Raw genomic sequence first — 26,082 nt, 5'->3', positions numbered from 1 at the left:
TACCGTTTACGCCACAAACAATGATGGTGTTTGCAGGATGGACCTGTTGCAGGGCTTTCGAAACCGCCAAACCGCCGTGTGACCTTTATCGGCGACGACCGCGTGTGAAGAGGTCACTTGTAATACGGTGCAAATGAAGATCGCGTGAGTCTGTGGGGGCTGCCGCTAGAGTTCCAAGTGGTGCATCGCTCCAGACCGAAGAGAGTTCTGACGGGTGCTGACGCATTCTGGACGAGACAATTGGGCCCAGCGCTTCCAACAATTTATCTTTCCACAGTACCACTTCATCATTCTTATTATTATTGTTATTACTTTAATTTACCTCATTCCCGAGCGAGAAGTCGTGATCGCTGCATTTGGGACGACGGTGCGTTCGTTTTGGATCTGCACCGAGGAGTTGTGCCTTGGTCCGCAGAAAGACGGTGACCACGACGGCTCGAAACTCCACGCCCATCGATGTCTGACCCAGAACCTTGGGCGCATGTTGAGCGATTGCGGGTGCAAAGAAGCGGTAGAAACCGTTAGCTGCAACCCTTCTGTGGGTGGTGGGGACCTCTGGACCTGGTACTTTGACACATCCGAGTGAAAAACGCCACTCACATACGATAAGTTTCCCCCGATTGGTGCTTGTCGTCACGGCCTGCCTTTGTGTGGTTTTCTTTCTGGGCACATTTTGCTCCAAGTACAACCCAACAAAGTTGAAGGCGCACAACGATTACGTCCGGGTTTCGGTGCTATTTCTTGAGCACTGACTCACTTTGTGTCTAGGTTTCGTGTCTACCACCCCTCACCCTCTCGGAATGGAAACAGCGGTGTCCTGTTTCGCTTAAACACGATGCCCTAGCACGGGCGTTAGCTGAACGACGTCGTGAACTTCAAGTCCGATAAGTATCGCTTGTGTCTGGGCGCTCGCAACCCCCCAAAGAGGCAAGGGACCGTTCAAGACTCGAGAACTCCGTAAAAGAGCACGACAAACCGCCCCGATGTTTGCCGTGTAGATTGCCGTGTGCACTGTCGGGCATGTCCAGAAAAGCTTACGCTCCGGCGTCTTGTTGTTGGACGATCGTCTATTCGATCGGTTTTTTTGTTCGCTTGGTGGGTACCACGTTCACTTACGGCGTGGCGTGTGCCCTTTTCCTTCCAAGGTGCACGGCAAGACAAGAAGTTGTTTTTCTACTTTCGAAAACAAAAAATATATTACCACCCCACGTCCAATCGAGCAGTAGCATTATTCTCGTTCAGTTGTTATGCTGGACGTTAGAGACGGTCTGCTCTGTTGGAGAGATGGACGACGAGCGTTAGTTGTGAGGTGTCTCATAATTTCCAACACAACCTCCCAGCACAAATTAAATCTGTTGACAGCGAGCTCCAGCAAACACTCGGGGGAATAAGGCAAACGGTCGCCTTCACCTCGCACGGGCGAACCATGCTGTGGACGGTAGGCAAATTTACAACCATATTCAAAATGGAAGATGCTCGATCCCTGCCGTGCCGTTTCGGCGGGAGGCTTTCCCATCTTCCACGCGGACCGTGGCAAATGTGGGGAGCAAAATTTATGTCGCTGTACCCGAGTGTCTTAACCGACGTTAGTATATCTTATCTTGTATCGTTCACCTCGCACCTGGGTAACATTTGGCCGGACCACATTAATTGCGACCAGTTTGGGGAGCGTTTCCACAGCACCCATTGTGGTGCGTGTTTCTGGCGCGCTTACGACAACATTTATCTATTCGCAATTTCTGCCACAATACATCGCATCGTTTTGCTTCACTCCACTCTAACACAACCGTTTTACTTTCTTTCTCTCCACAGACAATAACAACTTTCACACATGGCGCGCAGATTCCATCCATGAAGCGTAAGTATGCTGTAATTGTTTGCCGAAGTCCGATTCGGGGAGGGTGATGTACATCAGCAGAAAGTTTGACTTTTAGTTTCTTGCTTCCTAAACAAAACGTAGTAAAAAGGGGATTTGTAAAAGGCCGAGTGTGCGCTCATGTGACAAATGCTGGTGATGTAATTGCATTCGATGTGAACGAATCGGTGAAAATTGTCATCATTAAGTAACGGGTAGAGAAGGGAGCTAAAAATTGAACTTTTCGGAAGTGTTTGTGTGTGTCGGGAAGTAAATATTTTCCTACATACATACACAATCATTTAGCGTGAGAGCAGTTATCTGTGATTTTTTTTTCGTACCAAAATACCTCCTTTTCCTGATGATGGTATGGAATGGAAACAGTTTGAAGGTGTTGCATCGTGTAAGAACCACCACCCCGTTAACAGCTGCAGAAATTGCAGTGTAGCTAAGCAGGCGAAAAAAAGGCGAGACTTTTCTCACTCTTTTCTTCACTTGACGGTGCCGGTGAAAAGCAACCCAGAATGCTTCACTACCGTTAGGAAACTCCCAAAACCGTTCCTCGTTGCCGGTTCATCTCTGCTCAATCCACCGCAACCCACCTTTATAACATAAATCAATATTCTTTCCACTTTGGCGCTAAATGCTTTGCAGCGGCTTCATTCAAAATAGCTTCCACTTTTAACGATCCATTACACGAAGCCTTTGCCGGATCGGACTTCCCGGTTGGACCGGGAGTTACCCTGTTAGCCGGATGCTAGCACTGGGGAAGAACTTGTGAAGAAGATTCTTTCTCTCCCCCCCCCCCCACCTCGTTGGATTTGGGTGGGCACGAAGAATGGGCGGGCGTTTCTTGTTGGCGGTCAGTGGTTTGAGCCGCAATTGAGGTAATTTATTCCGAAACCATAGACACTTTCCTAAGAGATGGGCCGGGATCGTTTAATGCGTACGCACAGCCCAACAGGGCGCAGGTGAAAGCGATTGCAAATTACTTACGGCGAGCATTTCCATTTAGTGTTCTAGGTAAGTGCGTGTCGTTACTGTGCGTCGGGGTGGTTTTTCTTTCTTTTTTTTTTGTTTGTGTGTGCATTTTCTACACAACACATGGAGTGGAGCATAATAAACCCTGCTTTGCGGTCAATGGCAAAGGAAGATGTGGAAGCGAAAAAAAAGCACAACAGAAACCACCGTTAGTCGCGTAGGTCGTAAAGCGATCCGTGAGAAGTGAGATTGTAAAACGGTTCAGTTTGAGGTGATTCTTGTAAAATATCGTAGCTTATCACATCATTGATTTATGCTTAACGAAGGGAACTAAATCTTGTTGGTGCAGCTGTGCAGATACTTAGCCGTGGCATGTAAATTTATCCCAAGCGATGCGATTATGTCATGATTATCTTCATGCCGGAGATAAGCCTCTTTTTTGCAAGTCCCCCTGTTGGCAAGCTTCGCCTTCATATGCATACTCACTGACTACCTATGATCCTTCCGCAAGACAGCAATTACCGGCACCGGTGGAATGCAATCGTAATTGCTACAGAAACATTTTCACAAGATAGCACCATCCCGTAACGATGGGTCATTTTGCATTTTTTGCACAAAGCGCTAATTAAATGCGTAAATCTATCCAACTGGCAACCGTCGCGCAGGGTAAAAACAACACGACGAGAAATAATGATCAGATTCCGTTCTAGGCATGTGGAACTGCACTGTGCACTGGGGGATCGTAAATCTGGCTGAAACGGACCTTTGGCAAATGCAACGTTGGCAAATGCAGATACTTCTCCCTTTTTAGGTGTTATTCGTTCTAAAACAAACTCTGGCAAAATGGTCGTTTAATTAGGGAAGGAATTCAGGAACAGGAATCTTCTATCGCACCCAAGCCGCGGCTCAGCTGGACGAGCAAAAGCACAACCAAGTGTGAGAGATGAAAGTGAACAAACTGCTCACTTACACACACGTGCACGTGAGTGCCATTGGGTAAAGTAATTCAATATTCGTGTAGAACGTTCAATGAACTTTGCCCGAACCGGTCAACGACAGTGGCACGGTGGCGCGGACCCCGTGTGTGATATATCTCTCTTGTCTTTGGCCGTACAACCGTTTAAGGGGTGTATTATTAAACCCGGCTGCATGACGCGCCGCGGCCAGCCGAGAATGTCCATGTGCAGAAGCTCACATACCATTCGGACTGTACGTTTTCTTCAATTCGTTCCACCATTGGGCTTCCCGTCCGTTTTGCGATCGCGGCTTGTGGAGTGTTGTGGAACATAATCGCGTCGCCATCCTCCGATTGCAGGGGGATTTCGCTCGCACCATGAAAGAAGCTTTTCACCGGGCGTTCGATATTGAACGAACCCAGCCACCAGTAGGGGTACAATAACAGCTTGGACATTAAAATAAATGGGAGCAATAAAGCCGCAAACGATGCTCCGTAGAACAGGAAAGCGAGAACCGGGCTGGTACGTTTGATGTGGTTGTGTTTGCCAGTGCTTTTTTCCATAAGCGTGAGCTCGAAGAGAGCTCAGAATAATGAAATTCATCCGTGTCGCATTTCGAACTGACCAGCGCGAGCGTTTCGTAGTAAAAGACTTGCTCAAAAGCGACGAACCCTTTGGTCGAAACGAAAGATTTGCTCGAAGCGACGAACCCCCAATACACCATGTCGCCAATGTGGTCGATAGCTTCGGGCAAGATTAATGTCGTCACGAGCGCGTCATGAGCAGCTTACCTTCTTCGTGCTAATCCCCACTTGCGGGGCGGGTGGAATAACCGTGGGTTGACAGAAAGTGCAATGGCATGCCGGCGCACCCCAGAACCAAACTGAGACCCATCTGCTTTCCCATTCCAGGTTCGGCGACGATATTCACCAAGGAACCGACCGTGCGGATACAATGCCAATCGGGTTCGATGCTGATCACCATCAAGGATGCACCGGCCAACCTGAACGGACAGTTCAGCGGGATGGTGTATCCGAAGGGGTTGGCGAAAAATTCGACCTGCCTTACCGAGTACCACGAGCAGGAAGGACCGCTGCGATACAAACTGCCACTGAAGAGCTGCAATACGATGCCGATCGAGACGGTAAGTGAAGAGAAGTGTGTAGAACCTTGCGGCTCGAAAGGAACGAGTTCTTGTTCGGTCTCGGTGGGTGTAGATCATATTTGGAATAGCGTGTCTGCCTACACACGTTGACGGGCATAGAAATAGGATTTTCGACGAGGCGTTGAGGTTCTAATCGAATGGAAAGAATGTACAGAAGGACCTTTCCGGACCAGTCCGGAGTTTCGCATTTTGCCATACTCGTAGACTGACATCATAAGCCGATCTTGCTGACACGTTCGTGTAGGTGGCTTGCGTCAAACAGTGGTCCCGGATATTAATGGCATTAGCGTCGATGGAGGTCACAGCGAGCTGTTTTGTTGTGTACATTTTTGAATTTTGTTCGCCAGCCACGATCGATTGCAACATCGCATAGGGCTCGTGTCCTATCGTCTCCGCGTAGAGATGCGCGTGGTACGGTGTCAATGTCAGCGTTGAATATGCAAATCGGTGCATCCATCACAGAATAAATGTGTCGCCGTGGAATGATAACAATACAGCCAGTCCTCCCTTCGTACGATGGTACGATGATGATGATGCCCTTGAGTGGTATTTGGAATGGGATAAACGTGTCGTGGCCTGGTTGACTTATTGGCGATGCGGTGCGGGAAAAAAACAAATAAACTTCCACACCATGACACGTTTGCGGTTGGGGAGTGAAAATAGATACCGGAATACAGGCACAATGGAAACATGCGGCTATTCTTGGCTGACGATGGAACTGTATCAGGTTACAGACAGGTACGGGCACATTTTTCCCGATTGGCAAATGGTTTGATTTCTATTTTCTGCCCTTTTTAAAATGGTGGAGAGAATGAAATGACAGAAGAACACCGTGTGGTGTTAAGTGATCGAGAAACAAGTTTTGCCACCGCATACCATCACCGTTTGCGGCAGTTTTTGATACAATTTCTTGTCGAGCATTTTGCTAAAGAATGTCACAGGTTTGAGGAAAAGACGCTCGTACACATGTTGTCTATAGGAATGTTGTTATTAAACCGTGCTTTTCCTGCACAACAAAAAGCACTTCCAGCAAGCTTTTTAATGGTGTAAAGGTGTTGGAATAGTTAAGATGAATTTGATAGTCTGTACCACCATGTTGGGTTTGTGTTACGCTAGGAAACAGCTCGTACAAATGCACTGAATCGTACGATAGCACTGTTTGCCTAATTCGTTATGAATCCATTCTAATGCGCCCGAGTTTTCATACATATGCGCATAGCTTCCAGTGGTAACAGGTGGTACATGTGGTACCGGTTTGCAATGCTCCACATAACCATCTATCCTCATCGGTGGCCGTAGGTGTGTGCCTTACACACGCGTTACAGATCGTCTGCCATCCGTTTGTACTGTCGAAGCGGTGAATGCGTACGATTATACATGGAAAAGGCGGTTCCAAAGCGGTTAAAAATGGAAGTCAGCTGTTAGAACGGGATTTGCTTAAATCCCTGGCCCCGATATGCTTGCAACGGCATTACAGTGACTACTTCAATCACAATACTCCCAATAATAAACTCCAGCAAAGTGTGCTACTTCTTCATAATCGTGGTGACATCAACAGAGGTTCGTCGCTTGTTCTTCGCAGAGTCTTTTGAAAATAATACGAAACAAAACCATCCAGCCAAAGTTCTTCCGCATACGAGTGTGGTCGAGTTTGAACCTACGTCAAAAAGGTACGTTTAAGGTATAATAATACCTCGGCGCTGGTTTTCATGTACACCGCCTCCATCGAAGCGTGGACGATCCGCAAGGTGCTTCACTTCCTGAGGAGGGTAAACGGAAAAAAATCAGAAACCACATTAATTGACAGTAGAAGGGAACAAAAACGCACTTCAAACACCCACTAGTGAAGACTTCCTGTTTCCTTAAAATAACCAGAGGGAATTCGTTCCACACACACACCCTCACTGTCCGCAAGTCATTGTGTTGTAAATCATCGATTGGTTTATTTTGGAGTTGTGAGTTGAGGGGCAAAACATTGGGGGAAAAAGAGCCATATTTGCTCGATGATGCTCGGTGGTGGCAGTTTTTTTTTTTGGGCGATCGTTAGAAGGATGTTTTAGTACGGTTTTATGGAATCTTATTTTATGAGCCAATTTAAGCTACAAGGCCTTTATTCTTCAATGAGACGATCGCTGCGAAGAATTTCCTTATAAAGGTACATTTGTGTGTGCATCATACCTTCTTTTATTTCACGATTTCTTTCTTTGGCACTTTGTGTAATCGGTTTAAACGATCCAATGATGATCGCATCGGATGACGGTTACGGTTAAACATATGACCACGAAGTACACGATCACGTCATACGTACCAAAATAGTGTGTACCTTGACGGAACCGTACCGTGTGTGTATTGCTCATTCTTTGCCCATTCGCACTGCGTTGGTCGGTCCGATGGTTTCCTTCATTAATTCTACGCGCGCACGCACCTTCACATCCTGATCGTCACTAGCCAAGCTTACCCTTTTGTTCCTTCCCTACGATTGCGTTGGCATCGTTTTGGTGCGAGAGGCGTGTTGAAGTTTGAATCAGTTTTGTTTACTTCATTTCTCAAAACGTGAGCCTCGATTGGAGATGGGTTGGCTGGGAGCAAAGCAAAAGAAACAGAGAAGCAGGCCTGCACGCAAAGGTCTGCTTTTTATATTCAATTCTATTCTATTCCATCAGTCAGAGATGATCTTCCGCTGGCGATATATTCTTGTGCAATGATCTCAATGTCTCAGAGCTCCCCAGTGGGTCTTTCCATGATAGAAACCCCAACACCTCATTTCCACCATAAAACAATGAGGGAATACTACTTCGTACATTACAAAACTCGCACCCCCACACCCATACGTGGGGGTTCTTATTACATCTCAAGGAACGGGACGATCATCAGTTAACGATCGGCGTTTTGCAGCGTTGTTTGTGTAAACAGCTGGATCGTACCACCAGCAAAGTATGCATATTTCACGCACACGCGAAAAGATGGTCAAAAATGCAAATGAGTCTCCGTTCAACTGAGTGGATGGGCCGGTGGCATTTCCCGTTTCCCTTCATCCCGTGCCAAACGTTGGATGCTGGCGTAGTTAAAATTAAAACGCTCTCGGTTGGTTTGTTGTGCGGTGCCAATGCCAATCGTCATCTTACCACCTTCTTACCCAGATGGTAATGAGTTTATCCTCGGATCGGTTCGCCGACCAGACGATCTGATCAGTGCGAAGGGTGTTGTACGAGGCTTGGACGTTAAGCAAAACTCGTGTGGTTGTTTCTTCTCTGTCCTTTCCTGTCTCTATGTTCCATTCGCTGTAACTTGCTCCACTCCAAAATAGGAAGCGGAGTCGAGGTCCACAGCCGGATTTCATAACGCCTGTACAACGGCGGCTACGCGAACGGGGTTGATCTGTGTGTTCGCTCCTAAAAGGCGCCACAGCGTAATCGTCCTCAAGGTTGTTCGGTTGGCGGCCGTTTCGAACGTTTGTCGGTACGCACACATACGAAAGTGCAAACGCGAACACAAAATCATGTGGGCCCCTGGCGCGTAAGGCCCAGATGACAATGGTGCACAAGGGGTAGTTTTCGATTGTATGTACGCTCCCCATTTTCTGTTAAAAGAATAGCAAAATAAAAGAATGATAAAATAAGAATCTGAAGAAATGTTTTTTTTTCTTAAGCCGTGATTAATCCTCTCGATTCGTCGAGCAAATGACCACCCGGACAACCTATTGCATGCGGTTTAGCTCCTTCGCAAGCTGTTTGTGACTGTATGTGCCTGACTGTGGCCCGCCCGCCCCAGGTTGAACCTTTATTTAATCACCCGGTTGGTATTTTCGCATTTTGCGAACCAGTTTCACCCCGATATTGCCATTTGGTGAGCGCGTCTTGGAGTGTGTATGCTTACGAGCAGCTGTCCAAGCCTCATTGATTGAGGCTGACATTTCGCGCAGCGAACTCGATGCTCAAAAATGACATTCATTCGGATTGGTTTCATTTTGTTGTTCCCTCACTCTGCAGAAGTAGCGTAAAAACCGAAAAGCGGCTGAATTAAATAGGAAGCACCAACCGAACACGGCACGACATGCCCGCTCGCTAGCCAAAAACAGTCCGGCGCACACGTAAATCATAAACTCGGTTGCGCAAGATGGATGTTCCGATTCGTTAACCGTGGCTGGAAAGTTTGGTTTTCCGATACGGCGCAAAATATGAATTGTTTATCGATTTCTTGAATCACCCGAAGGCATCTCACCGACCAGTTGGTGTACACCTTTCACCCCGTGCGAGATGGGGCTTTCGGACATCCGGCGCTTTTTATATAAAGGGCGAAAACGCGACGCGATTTCCGTTACGTCACCGAACCACCGATCGTGGTGAGGATGAGATTGACGAGCAATAAATCGATCGCGTCTATTAAATGTTTTCGAGAGGGTTGTTGTTTGCATTGATTTCGTGAAAACTGAAGGTAATGATATAAGCCATGGAAATAATTGTGCGATCGAAGATGATCGTTGGAAAGTTATTGGTACAAAGATGGACTCAATTCATTGGAAACTAAAGCTGCTAGTATCGACCCTATTCTTCCAGCAGCTCTTCTGTTTTGGAATCATAAACAAAAGCTTTCAAAACCAAACATTCAACCTGAGAATGTACGAAATATTAGCATCATAGCGATCACAATATCGATGAAGATCAAATGAAATGCAAATTAAGATTGTTTCATAAACGGTTCTTTAATTCTTCGATTAGTTCCAGCGCAAAACTTATCATAATGCTCGTAAAGTATACGTCCCATCGTATCGGCCATTTCCAAATTTGTCCTCTAAAAAAAGGAACCCGAGAACAATACGTCCGAATTAATGCGAACTATTAACACATTCCCAAAAACAAAAAAAGCGGATAAAAACAGCAAAACTAGATCAAAATTTTAACATAACCAACCGAAAGAAGCAGAATAGAGACTAAGAAAAAAACCCATCGTCCCTTTCATTTCGATCTCTTAATTCTTTGGCCGTGACAATCGCAACCTACATTGTTCTCGTGGTCGTTGTTTTGGGAAATGTGCTCGGGCACGAAATGAATGCATAATGCAGTAATGTAATAACTTCCACTGTGGACTGCTGGGTGAGAAGCTTGGCGAGTGACTCAATTTAGAAGATATTTTCCTCCAAAACTCACTCGTGGAAGGTTAGAAGCTCTGGCTAGCTCAGACTATGCCGTAGCTTATTCACAATAAATCACTCCATTCAGGGTTTCCAGCCGTTGGAAACCCGTTGGAACGATTCATTCTGTTTTGCGCATTTCTCGAGCGCTTCAACGGTGGGAATTTTCCTGTCATCGTTGATTATTTGTTGTTGCTGCTGCTGTTGCTCTGCGAAACGATGGGAGGAGAACGTTTGTTATTAGCACCCATGATGTTTCCCAAAGCATACAAACCTTACAAGAATGGGATCGCCGGTTGGGGTTTAATCTATTTTTTCGCGTTTTAGGCTAGCTGTCGCTAATAGTTCTGCACCACATTTTTCACAACGGTTCGTGCGGTGCGGAGCAGTGGACGAATGGAAGGTGATGCCAATTTTTTAAACCAAGATCTTTATCAAAAAACGAACGGTTCCAGGTCGGCTTGTGGCGAGGTTCGTCGCTTGCTACCGTTTGTTTTTTTGTTTTGTATTATTTTCATCTCTCTTGCGCTTGATGGTTTCCCATCCGTCTCGATTCGCCTGGAATCGTTAAACGCTCGTAAGTGGGTCGGAAAATTGGTCTTATATGGCCGAGGTCGGTTGTCGATTCCATTCTTCTGCTTTACCATTCCACAACCCCACCCTTCCCGACCCTGATCACCGTTAGATGAGCTTTTGTGTGGATCATTTTCCGCGATTTGGTTCGAAATTGCCCCGGCTGAAGGAAGCGAAACCGGGAAGAAATGAATGGAAATGGGACACTATCCGCTCCCACTATTTTATCACGGTGTGGTTGATGTTACTAAGGCAACAACAGTAAAGAAATGGGACGCGGGTGCGCACCGTCGTTCCCGGGTCTGGGGCGATTTGCAATCGGATTCGTTACTTCCGCCTGTGTGAAACGAGGTTAGAAAGGAGGTTAAACATTAGCCCCCGAGGGGTGAGCATCGTCTTTTTTGCCACAATGTTGCGTGACAGTCGCGTCTGGATACGGTACCGATTGGGGCAGTCAATGCGCACCGTTGATGGTCGGGATCGGGAAGCGAGATCGGGATAGATAATTGAAGAAAAATTACCATCCCCTGTTGGAGTGGGCGAATGGGCGGGAAATTTACTTGTGAAGTTACGGCCGGTAACAGTAACAGCTGTTCTTTCCTTCATTATGGCACGTCATAGGTCTCAAAGAACAAGATGTAGTACACCCGGGACTAGCTCTTTACAATCGACCAAATGAAACCATAAAAAATCTAGCCAAAAAATTCACACGAACGTTACATTTAATTCGCGTATTTGTGAGCAGGAAATCGTTAACAGTGAATCCGCCGTTGGGCTTCAACTAGAAAGCAAAAAAAAAAACACACACAGATACAAGGAAGTTAAGCCGTTTATTCCCTCATCCCTTTGGAGCTCTCCGCAACGGGGCATGCAATCATTTACTGGTGGCGGTACAACTCTGGGGGGGGGCGAAGGAAGAAAGCTCGTTGTACGTAATGATTGGACGATCTTATTAATTTTTCAATTATCACTAGCATCAAAACAAACAATTTTATTATTATGTTCCGCTGTTGCGTTATGCGCTTATGCTACAACGACCTTTTGCCGCTCGTTTCGGCGTTGCTCTAAGCTTGTGTAGAACGAGGGTAACGAGGGAAAGAAAATGAACGCAGCGATTAGATGGAGAAGAGGTTTTTGTTACTACCTCGGTGCGTTCGGAAACAACTCAACATAACTGTAATGGTAATACAGGAAATATTGATCCCGAAATTGCGTAATTTATCATTAGGCCAAGGAATGTCTAGAGGCATGGGAGCTCATTTGCTTATTTCGCACGATCCTCTCGAGAGTTTCATTATGATTTGTAGACCGACAGTGATATTCTTGACATAAATCTTAAGAATTCCTTATCTTTACAACCTAAATGTGAGCCTCATACAAATTGTAAGCCAGTCCTTCACCTCCACTGATCTGCAAAACAAAGGAAGAGCCCTTTTCTCCGTTGGGGCTTTTCGTACTGCTGTGGAACAGTCCGCATGTCGCACGGAAATGACGGAAATGAAATGTTTAATGCTTTAGGGAATGGGCATAGCGTAAACGAGAAAAAGGGTCACACAACGGGAACGAGAAGTCGTCGTCGCTGTCTGAGTCGTCGTTTGGCCCATCGTCTTCCCGTTGCCCATTTTGGAAGCATTCAGACCTACAGCGCACGTCACCTCGCGGAAGTTCCGGTGCGCAGCAGCACGGTGAGGCTACACAGGACGGATGGAAAGGCCGTAAACCCCGGCCGGCAAAGACGGAACCGTGGGATGACGAGCGGGCTGTTGCGAGCCGCTGTCATGTTTTCGTCAATATTTATGAACTCGACGAACACGAACCTCTGAAGAGCGCGCTCTTTCAGGTCAGCCAAGTGGCTCGTGTATAGCCAGGCAATGTTCGAAGTCGGGAGTGAGTGCCCGGGGAAAATAATAAAAATCAACCCCGGCAACTAACGGTATCGGGACGGTGGTACGCCGGTGAAGAACTTGACCCAGTGCTAGGAGTGCAGGAAGCAGGAGGTTACGGTATTGCAAAAAAAAAAAGAAAGATATACAGACACCTCGGACCTGGGCAGATATTGGAATGCGCACAAGATCACCGAAAACTTCCTGTGTTTGGCTTACGCAACCGTGTAATTGTGATAATTGTGTGCTTTCGGCTCGGTCCCCGGACCTCGTGAAGTCTCGCCCACTGTGAAGTGGGCATCACGTCCCGATGTCTGCGAGCAGTGCTGGCTCACAACTGTGCCCTAGAAGTAAACCAACACACATTACCTTCTTAATGGGTTGCATAATTTGACTAAACGTTCCCATCGGCACTGACAGCGGGACACTTCGCGGAGATACGATCTTCTGTGGAAGCTCTTTGGGACAGGGTCGTCAGTCGGTGTGCCCCATGCGAAGGACCTAAGGGCAAAAGAAATAACTGTAAATGGTATGGGTTGAAGATATGTGATACATGTGTGCGCTTACTTGCCCGCTTGTCACCAAATGACCACCGGGGCACCGAAAAGCAGCAGAGGCTCTTACAACTACGGGAAGTCCATGGAGGTATTTAACGGTGCAGTCGACCCGTTTGGAATTGGTTCAGTTTGGTGGAGATGGTGGTAGCAGTGGTGACCTCCTTTTCTTAACAATGCATGTCCCACGAGTGCTCTGTTTCCAACGTTGTCCAACATAGGATTGTGTCGGGTTCTTGAATTCTCGTCAGACTCACACCCTAGTAACCCGGCAGCCATGGTAGATTGACTTCCGTCGTCATGGATACCATTCACAGCCAACATGGAGGCAACATGGTTGCCACGGCACGATCAACGCGCCGATCGTCTCTAACAACCTCGTTTGCCGTCAGTAATCTGGAACAAATGGGGAACTTCCAGCGTAAAGTGGCACATATGCACGCGCTCCCGGGACGGGAACACACTTACACCAGCGTAATGTCAGCTCCGGGCTTTACATGGGCCTAGTGCATTCAAAGACGCTTTTCGATTTGGTTCGATTTCGGGATATTGGAGCTGGGAAAATGTTCTACGATACGCCCGCTAAAAACGAGGCCATGACCCAACAGCGCGGAAAAGCGCCCGATATCGACCGACCTAACCTCAATTTTTCAACCATGCTCGGAGGCTTGCAGCAGTAGTTGTTAGAAGTTGATTCCAGGGAACGCTGTGTACTTTCTACCGGCGGTTTGTCTTACCTCACGATCGTTCCACGGCTATGCGTTTGAGTACGTTTAGTTTCTTTTGCTTTGCGTTGGCCTAGAAGGCTGTGTGAAGCCCTCCCGATCGGTCCACCCGAAAGAGGGTCAGCATGTTGTGTGTAACGGTTATTTTTTCGCGCGGCTTTCTTCCCAGCTGAAGTAACTATGATGGACACCACAGGGAGAAAGTCGCAATCCATTTCCAACCGGCCAAAACCGTCGATGGTGACCTTGAATCACCAATTTCATCCATCAACGGCTCGTACGCGTATCATCTCACATCGGACTAATCGGATATTTCGATGTGTCTCGCATGTCCAATGCTGAGTGATCTATCACTCGAGCGAAAAGGGACGGAAGTGTTGAATCAGCGCTCGTTTACGGATGGCTAGATCAATCGGATCGAAACCATTCGTTCGCTGTTTCTTTTTTGGTGAAAGGCTCTTGCAAGCGGAGGAGTCGGTACTTTTGCGCCTTTTGTGGATCATGCAAACTGGCATTGGACGCACGACCTAGCGTGCCGATTATCAAACATGGACTGGAGCGTTGTTGAGGCAAACTTTCTCTGGTAACGGTTGGCTGAGTCCCCGGGCTCTAGTGATTGCGTTACGGGGAAGCCAAGATTGAATAATGTCCAAACCTGAATGCTTCCGAAACGGAAAGCACTGTAATCACGGAAAGTGCATGCATATTGATACCGCTGCTAAGGTGGATGATTTCGTGATATTGGGTAACAATTTGCACCAAGATGCATGCCCGTGTACAGTCGATTGTTGCTCTCACCCACCTAATGTCGATAAACTTATAACACAATCACATCTGGGCCGATAATCAGGTTGTTGTTGTACATAAGCAGCAATTGAAACCGTCAAAGCCTTGTACATTCATTTCGCTGTCATAATAGTGGGCAGTGGAGTATAAATTTAGGGCTCTTTGTTTGAAGGATTAAATACGTTATTAATTTTGAAGATATTGATTTATGGGCTTGTTTGGTCCGCCAAAGTTTCCACATTGCACACTCAGTTTCTATGGCATGTTGGCAAAATGGCACCACTGTATTGCTTCCGTGCGAGAAATGTCAGCCAGGGTGTTTCTAATGTCCCATCCAAACGTACCCCAGCCGCGCTTATCGCCTGAATGGACACAATTAAAAAGTGATTTAGTAGACGAAATACGATTCACGCGTGGCACACTGAAGAACGAAATAAAACAACACGTTTGGCGGCCTCTCGATACGAGCCGAACGGAGCCTTGGGGGTTTTCATGATGATGATGATGACTTGGTTCGGTTGCGTGGGACCGGGACGGGTCTCTTCATCAGCACGGAAGTCACCTATCAGATAATTATTACTGAAAGTTCGTCTTCTTCTGTGCTTCAATTTGGTGCCGTAACGTAGTGCGCCTTGGGCTGGAAAGGCCAAGGTGCGGAGGAATGAGATGAGCTTGAGAACTCTGTGTACTGCTTAATCTTTTATAAGAGTTCCCGTCATCTCACATCCGGAAGTCGTGTACTGTTCTCCCCATTGTTCTGTCAACTGGGTGAGGGTTTTTGATTGGAGAGGGAATACATTTCTCCCTGGATATGTATCATGTATCTGTAGCACAATCTATTAATGTTTTCAGTGTGCTGGAATTCCGCTACCTCAAATTTGATTCCGAGCTGCGATATGGTTCCAACTTTCATCAACTCTCCTCCCTGGACACACGTGTGCTTGACCGGGCGTAACGGCTCTACGGTGGTCTCTCCGAATATCTTTCCCATTGCGTCGATACCTTCCCGCCGGAGGGACAACGTAACCGTAACGTGATCAAATCTTGTCCGTATCTGCCGATGCTACTGACCGGTCGTACCCAATGCTTCGAATCTGGAGCCAATGAGTCATCAGATTTGTAAATTAATTTCGCCGAACGTGATTTCTCACACCTGAAACACCTCCCTGTGGCCCAGGGTGGTGGTTGGTTTGATCGATTTCTTCAGTCGGCTAAGCAAAATAGAAAAAAACTCACCGCACCCCACGCCCTGCCCAGAAACGGTGTAGTATCACTTAAGTTTGGCGCTGAACGTCGGAACCCAAGGTTCCAGCAGATTGGAGCAAGGCGATGCGCGATGAAAAATTGACTTTAAACGTTTTGGGGAAGATGAAACATTTTGTTCTTTACGGAAAGGCGAGCACGAGAGGTAGTATCTAATTGAAAACGAATCAAAAGCACCGTTTATAAGCCGATCGAAATACACGCATACACGGTTGCGCAGTAGGAAGGGATGAAGGTGAAGAAGGTGAAAGAATAGAACCGAAAGGTGGAGGATCTGGGTCTGAACTCGTTCACATGGTGGTCAAGCTGTCATTCTGGCAGGTTGCAGAAATTTGGAGCTGGTTCGTTTCATGTGACTGACTGAGGGTACAGTTAGACTAGAAGGGTTGGTTAGGGTTGTGGTTAGGAACTCTGGAATATTTAAATACGGAGTCTTGCAGGTCATGAACTGGATCGTACCAGAGCAGACGAAGTTGATTGCTGTGCAGGTGCAGGTAGTTGATTGTGGGATGGAATTATCATGGCACGTTATGTATGAAGAGATTCTATCTACTCTAAATGGTTCCAAAATTCCCCAAAACATCGCCTACTTCGAATGCTAAGCCAGTGGTTAAGTATTGCAATCATGCTACCGTGCAGTTGGAGAAAATTGCAATTGCTTCGCAATTCCTTCTCTCGCGTTTAATGTTTCGGAGCAATAGTGACGGGGTGGCGCTGGGAGAAGGTTCATTAAAACAAAACCCAAACACCCTCCTTAAGCCCTACCTTGGGTGGAACATGGGAAGGTGATTTGTTTTCGAAGCCATCGGTTTTTTTTGCATCTTTCACATCGGACTTTGGAGCGGGCGCACTTTCCGCAATGGTGCTAATTAAAGTGTTGCTCACGACTCACCCGAGCCAGTGTTGCGCGAGTGGCGCTTGGAGGTGCTTGATTAAGATTCCACGGCAGGAGAATGAAGAATTTCCACCCCAAAAGGTTCGATCACGGCCCGGAATAGAATGGTGGAGACGAAGAAAAGGTGAATACCTTCATTACCGAATTACAGTAGCTCATTACGGCGGTCTATAAGTGTACTGTGCCTTTTCGATTATACCCACTGTCGGACAACTACCGTGCCGCGGTCCTACGGTCATCGAAGTACTCCACGGGAGTTATGTTTCGATCGCAATTGAACACCGAGCTCGACCCTTTAACGACTACACTAGATTGCATTGCTATTACTAGATTACATTGCGGGTTTTCACTTTTTCGCACTCACTCACTCACTCTTTCGTACATACACAGGATGACGGTGGTATCGAGTTCTTCAACACGATCGTTCTGCAGCCTCATCTCAAGCTGGTCACTGATCTGGGGCGGGGTTATCACGTACGCTGTCGGTACAAGAGTCGCGAGGCGGCCTTGAAGAACGTCTCGTTTCGCCACAAACCGTCCGCGGACAGCCGACCGCTGGCACTGACCAGCGCTGAAGGTGCCGGTACCGATCGACGGGAGCATGGTCGCTCGATGGACAGCAGCAGCAGCATTAGCAAGGACGATCAGGCAGTAATGGAGGACGAGCAGGAAGTGAAACCGATGCCTGGCTGTCATATGAAGATTTTCACCGGCGAGAAGCTGGCGGAAAACGTGAAAATTGGCGATCCGCTTACGCTGGTGATCAACATCGATAAGCAGGAAGAGTACGGGCTGCATGTGACCGATTGTTTGGTGCGTGATGGACTCGGCTGGGGCGAGCAAAAGCTGATCAACGACGAGGGTTGTCCGCTGGACAGCGAAATTCTCGGTCCGTTTGAGTACACTGCGGACAGGAGCAAAGCAACGGTCACGTTCCCAGCGCACAAGTTCCCTTACACGTCGTCGGTGTACTACCAGTGTAATGTGAAGCTGTGCGCGTTGAAGGATCCGGACTGTCATAAGGTGAGGCGCAGCGTGATACGAATGCGAGGAGATGTGCGAGAACTTTGAGCTAATGTTCCGTTTTTGTTTGCAGACACCGACCTGCTCCAACAAGAATCGGCGTACCAAGCGGCAGACAGATGAGGAAGGGCAACCGGCCACGATCGAAGTCTTCTCCGGACTTCATGTCAACGAGAACGCTGAAGTGCTCAGTGATGATGCTGATTCGGTGTTCAAGGAGAAGGTAAGATACACAGCGAGTGTAGGATGCGTTTTGGGGATCTTTACTAATGACGAACTCCTATTCTTTGTCACTTCAGACACCGGACGATGCCATCTGTGTGTCCCAGCGTAGTTTCGCCGTTGCCATAGCCATTGCCGGTCTCTGTCTGATGCTGGCCGTCGTCCTCGCCGTGATGTGCATCGTTGCCCGTCGCAGCAGCAAGTCCGTGTCCAACTCAGGCAGCTCCATCTACAGTGGTCCCTACACAAACACCGCCTTCTCGCATAGCAGCTAATCCTTTCCCGACTCGAAGTAAAACGGGGCGGACACCATTACCGGGCTTCGTGTTCACCTTCACTGTGATGCCTTTTGGATGTTGTAGCGGCAGTGTTTTTCCTCCGACGAACGAACGCTACCTTCGAACGACGTGCGAGACAATTCTTGCACGGAACATAACCTAACCTTTAGTAAAGGGTACACACAATTCACGACACGTCAATGCGCGTTATAGCTTTAGGAGACGATTTGAGCGAGGGGCGACACTAGCGATTTAGAGTAGCAGAATTAGACTTACACGAAATGAACAGTAGTAGTAAGGTATTACCGAAGCAATCTCCACACGGGACCGCGTTCAGTACGAAAGATTGCTTCGCTAATATCGCAGAGATCATGGGTTTGCGGGGACGAGCAGTCAAAGATTCGTCCCGGCCGGGGTCTCTGGAAAGCACAACTAACTCCTCGTTTTACTAGAATACTTAGTGCAGAATGCTAGACATGTATGGAGCTATCCTTCATTTGTTACTTCGTAGCACGAACCGATCGGCGATCTCTTGCGCGATCGAACTCCTAAACATTTCGCTTACATTATCGCTCACTTTCCGGATCTAAGTCAGGTGATGGGTACCGCTGATAGACTTGTCTAGTTTAATATTTACTCTCCTCGCCCTTCTAATTTAATCTCTGATAACTGATACGTCCACCAGTCCTATCAAACCCCTTTCTTATTGTTGTAACAGGAAGATGAAGAGCGAGCAAAGCAAGCGCACAATTGCAATATGATTGAAACATTTCAGTACTCCCCGTGTTCCCAGTGTCTGACGTAGTGTCCACCATAATGTCATCACGGACGGTTGGTGGCCGTACAAATGCCTTCCGCTCAAACTGCCAACTTTGATATGCACTGTAAAAAGTATCGCTAATTTTAATACTTTTATATTTATTTAATCGTACCCAATGTATTTGTTTCCGCCCCGATTCCTGCTCCTGATCCTGTAGAAATGTTCTCTCGTATTGCGGTTGTGTTGTGCATAGCGTAAGAGATGGTGTTGGCGATGTCCAATACTAAAACAATCCATTACTAGGAAGCTGGGGTCGTTGCAGTTAGGGAAGTTTATAATTTTATGCACATGTAGCAAAATGAAACCGTAGAATGGAATTCATTTAACGTAACTACGGCGAACGTACCCCGTATCGAACGTACTGAAACGAACTAGTAAGCACAAGGGTTAGATGATAGAACTAAAATAAAATGTGAATATAACAAACGAATGAAATGATTAGAGTTTGTCGTTTGTCAGAGAAAGAACAGATGCATTTTTTAGTAAACGTTGGTTTCTGTTATTCGATATAGGCGCATTTCATAGTATTTAAATACTTCGAATACAAATCCATTTACTTTGATGTAAAACGGTCGATTCAAAATAAATTCAAATGTTCGAAAATGTGTGTTCGAAATTCGAACTAACAGCTTCGAAAATTTAAAATCGAAATTCGAACATCAATTTCGAATCACTGCGGGTTTCGTTCGGCAAATCGTTTGCAGTGGCTCTCAACACTGTAAAGAATTTTTATATCTTTCTTTTATATCTATTTAAAGTCATTTATTTTAAGTGTTTTGGCTGTATGGTGATGGATGGTGCTAGAAGGAAATATATTTCATCGATGTGGAAGCTTATGCAGCTCGCTTTTGTCTTATTTTGTTACAATTTTCCGTAAATAAAAGAAAGAAATTGATATGCTTGTGTACTTTTCGGTCGGTGACTGTACTTGGTCTGCTGTCCTTCTCTCTGCCTGTCTCGCTCTAGTGCCAACTGTCAAAGTTCTTTTCATTCCGAGACCGCGTGTTTTGTCGGTGTCGGGTAGTGCGTAGCTGAATTTTTCCATTATTTGTGAAAAATTACAGCCACAAACTCATCAAAATGAGTCTGTACAACTTCAAAAAGATCATGGTGGTGCCGCCCGCCAAGGTACGTAGGCAGTAAAAGTGTTTAGGATGTGAAAAAGGCCTTTGTTTACGTGGTGCCGTACCCGGGTGCTGTGTTTCCGAATGGTGGAATGTTTATCATATTGTTGCCCTTTTTGATGCGGTGTGTTTCAGGCCTTCATAGATATTATGCTATCGAAGACCCAGCGGAAGACGCCCACCGTTGTACACAAGCACTACAAAATCAGCCGCATCCGTGCGTTCTACATGCGCAAGGTGAAGTATACGCAGCAGAACTTCCACGACCGGCTGACCCAAATCATCCAGGACTTTCCGAAGCTGGACGATGTTCATCCGTTCTATGCGGATTTGATGAACGTGCTGTACGACAAGGATCACTACAAGCTTGCACTGGGACAGCTAAACACTGCTAGACATTTGATTGATACGTAAGTACGAGGGAACGATGTTTGGGTCTGCTGCAATGTGGTGAAATGGTGTTGCTTTTTTCGTTTTACAGCGTGGCAAAGGATTACGTGCGTCTGTTGAAGTTCGGTGATTCATTGTATCGATGCAAGCAGCTCAAGAAGGCTGCTTTGGGCCGTATGGCCACGATCATGAAGCGCCAGGCATCGAATTTGACGTACCTGGAGGAAGTTCGGCAGCATCTGTCCCGTTTGCCGTCGATCGATCCGTATACACGTACCATCATTGTGTGTGGGTTCCCAAACGTTGGCAAGTCCAGCTTCCTGAACAAGGTGACCCGGGCTGATGTGGATGTGCAGCCGTACGCTTTTACCACGAAAAGCTTGTACGTGGGTCACATGGATTACAAGTATCTGCGCTGGCAGGTGATCGATACGCCCGGTATCCTTGATCATCCGCTTGAGGAACGTAATGTGATTGAAATGCAAGCCATTACGGCGATGGCACATCTACGCGCCTGCATCATGTACGTGATGGACGTGTCGGAACAGTGCGGACATTCGATCGAAGAGCAGGCCAAACTGTTCGACAGTATCAAGCCGTTGTTCGCCAACAAACCACTCGTGCTGGTACTGAACAAGACGGATGTTCTGAAGTTCAGTGAGCTGGCGCCAGAAAAGCAGCAGATCATTGAAACTCTGTCGGAGGATCGGGAGGTGATTCCAATTCTGGAGATGTCCACTGCCACCGAAGAGGGCGTGATGGAGGTGAAGTTGGAAGCGTGCGAGCGGCTGCTCGGGTACCGCGTCGATCAGAAGCTCAAGACGAAGAAGCTGGACGGTGTATTGAACCGACTGCACGTGGCCATGCCGGAGAAGCGTGACGAAAAGGACCGTCCCGCTTTTATTCCGGAGTCTGTACTTGCAGCACGGGCCGCCAACGCAGAAAAGATTGCCAAACGGCAGCGCAAGTTGGAGAAGGAAATCGAGCAGGAGATGGGCGACGAGTACACGCTGGATCTGAAGAAGAACTACTCGACGATTCCGGAGGAGGAGCGTTACGATGTCATACCGGAGTTCTTGAACGGTGTCAACATTGCGGACTACATCGATGCAGACATCTTCGAGAAGCTGGAGGAGCTCGAACGCGAGGAAGGTTTGCGAATGGATTCTGGTTTCTACGAACCACCACCGCTCAACCTGGACGAAACGTTACTCGAAATTCGCGAGATGGCTAAACAGATCCGTCTGCGACGCTTCCAGCTCAAGGATGCCCGCAAGCTGGCGCAGAAGAGCGGTCGTCCGATCATGCCCCGACACAAACAGTCGATGGTACGCTCACGCAAAGCGGACGATCTGCGACAGACGATGGAAAATCTCGGTTTGGACATGTCCGGCACGGAGGACACGAACTTTGCCAAGAGCCAGGTTAGCATCAAGCGCAGCGTTATACCAGCGATCGGTGGTCCGAAAACACCGAAGAAGGATCACGAATCGCGCGCGATCTGCAAGGCGACTGGGCTGCCAATCAAACGGAAAACGCCACGCAACGAGCTGGGCATCAAAAATGTTATGGTAAGTATGAGCGCAGATTGCCGTGGAGGAGGTTGTTTTGAAGGTACCAACATTTTTCATCCCCACTTTTATCTGTTACAGCTAAAAGCGAAGGCGAAGATCATGGCGAAACACGACATTGCGAAGCGTGTCACGAAAATGTCCCGCAAGGGTGAAGCCGATCGACATATACCGGATCTTAAACCGAAACATCTGTTCGCTGGCAAGCGAGGCACTGGCAAAACTGACCGTCGTTAATTTATGCGTTCGTGGAGGATTTGCTCACGGATCATTTTCAGTTTTCTTTCGTCGCCCGTGCGAGGGGTTTTTTTCAAAAAGATAAAAATATATACACCATTAATTTACAACGCACTTTCACGCATTAGATTCCAGTCGGGAACGGGAATTTTTAAAGGCGAAAGAATTTAGTTTCCTACGATACGTTTCAAAGGAGTAGAAAGATATTTACGCGAATTGTTGAATAACTATTAAATTTACTATTATGGAGTTTATTTGTGCATTCAACTGAAACGTAAAACATCAGGGATAGAACACGAATAATCAGTGAGAGCTTCAATACTTCGAATTTTAATGATGATTACTTTAATTCATCAGTGACTCATTCAGTACCACGCTTAGAAGAGCACAACGAGCTCTTTGGCTTGGTCAAGTAAAGTTAAACCAGCCGGAAATTGGAGATCATACCTGTAAGTTATCTGTAAGTACATGCTGGCTGCTTTTGCGATCTTTACTGAGTTAGCTGAGGTAAACTGAGGTAACTGAGTTGTGCTGAACTTAGCAAGCTTAGTCGACCTTCTATGCCTAATCTAAGTCGTGGGATAGTGCATTAAATGTTGCTTCTGTAACAGATCAAATTCCAGTATAGCCAGCATATGAAAAAGCATAACAATTTGGTAGACATTCAAAAAAGGTGGAAGTTAAAATCATTTGTAGAGCCAACCAGAATGGTCATTCAACCGGAAACATGTCCAAACAGTGCTAAACGGAAGAAATCCCCCCCCTTCGTAACGGATTTCGCAAACACTGGCCATCGGGTCAGCGGTACCGAAAACGAACGGTTTGTGCTCATGGTTGAACAATTCACAATTTCCTGCTCAGCTACGTATCTTCGATCCTTCCTACGTGACGTGGAATGGCTGTGACCGGAATGTGGTCGGCTTTTAATTGCACGCATCGTGGGCTGCATCTGTTGCAATCCGGAAACACGGCACTGTCCACAATTTGCCAACCGAACCCGCCCGGAAAGGAACATCATCATAAATAATGGACGATTTTTGTGGGCATTCTCCGGACGCACACGGAATTCGCCTGTATGCCGAAGGATTGGCAACTGGTCGGGATGGTTTATTAATTTGACCAGCCGCACTCCGCACGCGTAATGGAAAACTGATTGACTAGACCCAGGCCGGAGTTTTCGGTTCGGTGGACTTTTGCCGTACACGCACGCACACACATGTGCACCCATTTGTATGCGAGGTTCGGAGCCGTGGGTTTGGTCCGGTCCCATCGGTCCACGATGTGAGGCGTGTTAAAGACCCCACTGGGAAGACAGCCACGTGGTACGTGCCCGGTAGCACTGGCAGGTTGAAAATAGGGGCGGGATTGGAGGGATTCGCTCTGGTTTTAAGCCGATATGTGGATGTGTCCTGTTTCGCACGGTGTGCGCACCATCATTCCATCGAGAATTGAGGCACCTCTGTGCACCGTTGGACCCATTTGGCCGAACCCAAGCATCCGCTGCGCTGGGGCTTCACTGTGCAAATGGCATAAATGATGAAGCGGACCTGCATTTCGCGATCGTACGCGAGTGCCGTGTGTGGCTGTGCGTATTTGCAATTAATTAGAGTATTAATTAAATTTATCTCGCATAATAACATTTATTATACCGGTTTTTCGGTATGCAAAAGGAAAGTTTGAATTATTTTATCGCGTGTTGGTTTCTTGTTCTGTCTTTCCGCTTTATTCACTGCAGCGCGTGGAGCAAATACACAACCCGTGCCCTAATGGGCATCAGGGCAAGAAGTATGTGAACAGTGCCACGAATCGTGTGCTATTTGACGTATGGTAATTGATAAATTATACCATCAAATAGCGGCACAAGTGCAGCAACCAACCTTTTGTGTGCCACCACGCATTCGATCCGGTTTGTTTATCATTTATTGAAATTCTTTACGGTTTGTGATGTTTGTTTTTGTTTGGTTTTCTGGTGTTGCATTTTTACCGCACTGTGCTGCAGTCGTTTGGCACGGACCGAAATTCCACTTATCAGTGCGTGCCTCGACACCGGAGCTTCCAGAAATGGTCTCTTTTGTTTCATGCTAATGGAATCTTCAATGCACTCGCCGGGTGGTAATAAATTATGATAAGAAAATACAAAGCGACGGTAATTACTCCCGCCAGGTTGCGGAACGGGCAGCAGCAGCAGTGCAGTATGCGTATGCAAAACGATGCATTGCGCTGGGCAACGAATTATAAAACCGTAAACACGTTGTGCTATTTTCATTTCACACCGAATGTTGATAACAATATCCACCAAAGCAGTCACTAGTGGGTCCATTTAGCAACGACTGTATGACAACACCAAAAAAAACTGCCAATAAATAATGAAATTTTAATTACAAACCGAATTTAGATTACAAAACGCTACCCGCCAAACGTGCATTTCACAACCAACTCTTAAGGCTAAGATCGAAGGTGGAAAAAGTGCATCCGCAAACATGCCCCGTTCGCATGCGGTTGGGGAATGAAAACTGGTTATGAAAACAATGTTATCGATTATTTTCACAGCCATTGTACATGTTTTATGCACATTTAATTGTTTAAATACTTGTGAGGTGTAAAACAAAGAACCTCGAGAAACCGGATCAACTTTTCAAATAGTACTGATTTATGGTTTTAACGTTTGGTGGTGTTGGAATAGGAACAGTGTACCACTATGACTGACGGAACAGGCCCCCGGCCGTGCCGATTTTGTGGCTTTTAATTGTGGATAAGCGTGTCCCACCGTGACAACAATATCCAACGGTGTTTCTGTTTGCTTCGCGCTGCATTAACGATGGGACTATGTTATGCAAATTAGTTCATCCATCAAGAACACATGAGCAATGGATGTGGGTGAAAGTACGGGGATAAAATTCTATTCAACTTGTTATGCTTGTCGGTTTCCATGTTTAATTTCAATTAACACCTTGTTTTCAATCAGAATCTAAAAGCAGTTTTAATGTTTCTGTTAGCGTATGCTACGATTTAATTATTGCTCGTTAATGAAATATATCAGCAAGATTAAATTTAAGTGGACGTTAAAATAAGCATAACGATTGTATGTTGTGATTGAAATAAAAAAGAATGGAATATCAAAAGTAAGACTTTTGATCATTTTTGTTAAAGTTAGGTCTTTCTGGTGGATTTAACAACGTTATTTCTCCATCTAAATACGGACCGTGCTTAGCTCCGATGTTCGTGAGGATGGTTTAAATGCAGTGGAGGATCAATCCGCTTGGAGGCCCAGAGCGGAATTATAGTTGGGGCCTCTAATTTGAAAAACGATGAAGGAGGGAGGGGAGGATATATGCGCAGTAATAAGCGGCCTACTCCGCCTACCGTTTGATCCGCCGCTGGGCCGCCGCTAATCATCTTTTTCAAATGGTCCGCCAGGGCCATCACCATCTTCGAATACAATAACGGAACCGGCTATACCACCACCAACACCAGTTACCACTGTATCTGCAATCTTCTAAATAAAGCTACAATCATACGTGCATCTACTTCGAGAAGCTGCACGTGGTGGAATTTACAACTACAGCATCCAAGGAGCACTTTGCCATCGACTTGGCTCGCTCGCTGTGCTTCCGGGAGATTCGCCATGCAACACTCAGTTATACTTGTTC

General features: G+C 46.8%; 2 protein-coding genes across 2 annotated transcripts in view; both read left to right on the top strand.

The window, feature by feature from the left end:
* LOC128301022 (uncharacterized) overlaps positions 1–19,534 on the top strand; it is a 36,640-nt gene extending 17,106 nt beyond the window's left edge. The window contains exons 3-7 of the mRNA XM_053037316.1: positions 1,813–1,858; positions 4,704–4,936; positions 17,158–17,790; positions 17,864–18,013; positions 18,090–19,534. Coding sequence (XP_052893276.1) covers positions 1,813–1,858; positions 4,704–4,936; positions 17,158–17,790; positions 17,864–18,013; positions 18,090–18,287 — 1,260 coding nt within the window. The 3' untranslated portion in view covers positions 18,288–19,534. The remainder of the gene's footprint in view (positions 1–1,812; positions 1,859–4,703; positions 4,937–17,157; positions 17,791–17,863; positions 18,014–18,089) is intronic.
* A 562-nt stretch (positions 19,535–20,096) lies between these two features.
* LOC128300379 (nucleolar GTP-binding protein 1) lies at positions 20,097–22,548 on the top strand. Its single transcript, XM_053036410.1, has 4 exons — positions 20,097–20,238; positions 20,370–20,644; positions 20,716–22,195; positions 22,277–22,548. Exons 1-4 carry the CDS (start codon positions 20,191–20,193, stop codon positions 22,430–22,432), a joined length of 1,959 nt encoding a protein of 652 aa, XP_052892370.1. The 5' UTR covers positions 20,097–20,190; the 3' UTR covers positions 22,433–22,548.
* The last annotated feature ends 3,534 nt before the right edge of the window (positions 22,549–26,082 follow it).

Source organism: Anopheles moucheti, chromosome 3 (assembly GCF_943734755.1).
Source record: "Anopheles moucheti chromosome 3, idAnoMoucSN_F20_07, whole genome shotgun sequence".
NCBI classification, from domain to species: domain Eukaryota; kingdom Metazoa; phylum Arthropoda; class Insecta; order Diptera; family Culicidae; genus Anopheles; species Anopheles moucheti.
This window is presented reverse-complemented; position numbering and strand designations above follow the sequence as displayed.